Source organism: Oryzias melastigma, linkage group LG19 (assembly GCF_002922805.2).
Source record: "Oryzias melastigma strain HK-1 linkage group LG19, ASM292280v2, whole genome shotgun sequence".
Taxonomy (NCBI): Eukaryota; Metazoa; Chordata; class Actinopteri; order Beloniformes; family Adrianichthyidae; genus Oryzias; species Oryzias melastigma.
In genome coordinates, this window is record NC_050530.1 from 6,109,099 (window position 1) to 6,111,995 (window position 2,897).

General features: G+C 32.7%; 1 protein-coding gene across 2 annotated transcripts in view; it reads left to right on the plus strand.

The window, feature by feature from the left end:
• Nucleotides 1–2,897, plus strand: part of cpn1 (carboxypeptidase N, polypeptide 1) — a 26,511-nt gene that overhangs the window by 5,363 nt on the left and 18,251 nt on the right. For both annotated transcript variants that reach the window (XM_024285396.2, XM_024285395.2), the window contains one exon: nt 2,351–2,506. In XM_024285396.2, the coding sequence (XP_024141164.1) occupies nt 2,351–2,506 (156 nt within the window). The remainder of the gene's footprint in view (nt 1–2,350; nt 2,507–2,897) is intronic.

Here is a 2,897-nt window from a genome sequence, read left to right on the forward strand (position 1 = left end):
CTTTTCCCCTCAGAACTGGTTTCCTGGGTTTGTGCTTCATCCTCTGAGTATTTTTCCACTTCTAAACAAAGTGACAGGTTTACTTTTTGTTTGTTTTTGTTGTTATCTGAAGCCCACTATTATATTTAAACATGAAAAGAATGGAAAAGAAAGAAAATCCCAAGTGCTTGAGGGTTAGCAATTCAGCTCCTTTGAACTTGCCTGCTTACTTAGCATCACGGCCTAATTAATGGTATTTTTTTTACTATATTTAGCAAGTTTGGCAGTTTTTTAATAAGTCTTCTGGAGTATGATTAGTGTTTTTTTCCAGTTCTGGGTCATGATTAGACGTGTGTTCCAAGCTCTCTCCAGCTTCGATGATTTTAATCTTGAAATATCACAAAATTACTGCAAAAAAAAGAAGTAATTCTGCGATGTAGAGAGCTAACAATGGCCCCAAATTAAAACCAATCTACTTACATAGTCATGTGGTTTATTGTTACTTGAGGATTCCTAATGATATGAATATTTGTTGGAAAGATATAAATATCTGATTTTAAGTCTCAAACCGGATAATGACAATAAACGTAAAGGAAATGGTATGGTCGAGCTGGGCTGGGATTATATAAGTTCGCTTCCTCCCACTTCCTTTCGGGCAATCTCTTAATGTCTAGTGTTTGACATGTCTTTATGGATGATTGAATATTTTTTTTTCTTGATTGCTTGAAATTAGCCATTCCTACTCTAATTTTATTATAAGGGCTGGAAATCGATTAAAAAAATTAACTAATTAATTGCAACTAATTAATCGCGATTAATCGCAATAATTTTTTTGTTTCAGAATTTGCCTAAATTAAATTTACACTGTGCAATTAGCCCATTTATTCTTAATTAAGGCTGTCAATTGATTAGAAAAATATCACATTAATCAGATTTTTGTGTTTTGATCAAACACTATTAATTACAATGTTTTACAATGTAAATTTGAAAATTTTACTTCATTTGTTAATGTCGGAAATGTTGAAATTAACAAGTGTTAACTCAGATATCCCAAAAGTGCCATTTGTGCACACAAAAATAAATCAACATTAAGATGAGCGGCACTTTTAGCCGCTGCTACCGTGGCAACACACCGGACCATGGATCAATAGTTGTGAAAAAGTTATCTAAACCAAAATATAATAAATAAATATAAGTAAATAAATAATAATAATAATAACCCAAAAAATAACAAGATTAAACTACTAAAAACCGATTGAATATTGATTTATTTTTTTTAAATAACTATGGTATAAGTGAGAAAAAAAAGATGAAGTGTGAGTTAATGAGTTAATAAATATTAACTCGTTAATCATAATTTGTTCATCACATGCGTCAAAGCGTCAACGTGCACGGGACTACTAATTATGTTAATAAGTTCCTCATGCAAGTTAAAAAACCAAGCTATAATTGTCATCCTACACACATATTTTAACTTTGTGGACATTTTTACTTTGCTACTTTAAAAAATTGCATTTTCGTAACCCTTTAACACCTGAGCCACTTTTTTTTTTTAACATACTGGGACAATCAATGCAATTCCAGTAGATTCTGAAGAAGCCGCTTTTCTTCTTCAGAATCTACTGGAATTACGTTGATTGTGTTGACGGTTGAAAAGTTACAAAGAACACAAACACTGGAGTTCTGGTCTGAAAGGGTTAATTGAACTTCTCACATCTTCACGTTTTCCCCTCCAAAATCTCTGCAAAGTTACAGTGACCAAAAGCAAACACCAGAGTTCCTCTACGCCACAGAAAAGGCTGCTCTTCTGCTGAAAAAAAACCTAATTAGTAGTCCAAAGTTTTTCCCTTTTCACTGAGGCTATCTCCATCCCCATGAAGCACATTTACATAACGCCCGCTGACTGCTGGAGCAGGCGTTTGCAGTGTCTCATTGAAACCACTCTGTGAAACTTAACATGCTTATAAAGGCAAGCTGATGACTAGCAGATGTTCATTTTTGCTCCATATCTTAGATTTACTCAAGTGTAAGACCTGAAATTTATATTTAAAAAAAACACCCACAAGGCATGGAACATAAAACCATAATTAATTTAGTAGTTTTCATAACTTTTTACTCTAAATGACATGAATAAACAGATTTTTTTTTGTTTTAAGATTAGATTGCAATTTTTTTCTTCAGTCCAAACCAAACTTTCTACCACAAAGATGAACTCAGTGGAAAGTATTTGTTGCATGCACATTCACCCTCTGCAGGCTGGAAGTTATTTTTCCTCCAACGCTTCCAAAAGTGAGGAAATATTTCAAGCCATGTGATTCAATCAGTGCAGGTTGAGTAAGTGATACTGATGTTTGTGCTTGTGGGTCAACAGGGTCCGGAGTTCAATGGCTATCTGGTAGGTCGAGGGAATGCCAGAGAAGTTGATCTGAACCGGAACTTTCCAGACCTCAATGCACTCATGTACTACTATGAGAAAAACAATGGACGAAACCACCACCTGCCTCTGCCAGACAACTGGGAGCAGCAGGTCAGTGAAGCACACACTCAAGGTTGTTTTGGGGTCTTTAAAGACCCACTATAAAGAAAATAGTGTTTTTAACATGTTCTGTTTGCATATTAATGAAGGATAGGATATATATAGGATATATATATACACATACATACAGTATATGTATATGCATATGTTATATATATGTATATATATTACATATATATATTTATACACATTTATATATATTATATATAAATGTGTATATATATATAATATATATAAATGTGTATAAATATATATATGTAATATATATATACATATATAACATATGCATATACATATACTGTATGTATGTGTATATATATATCCTATATATATCCTATCCTTCATTAATATGCAAACAGAACATGTTAAAAACACTATTTTC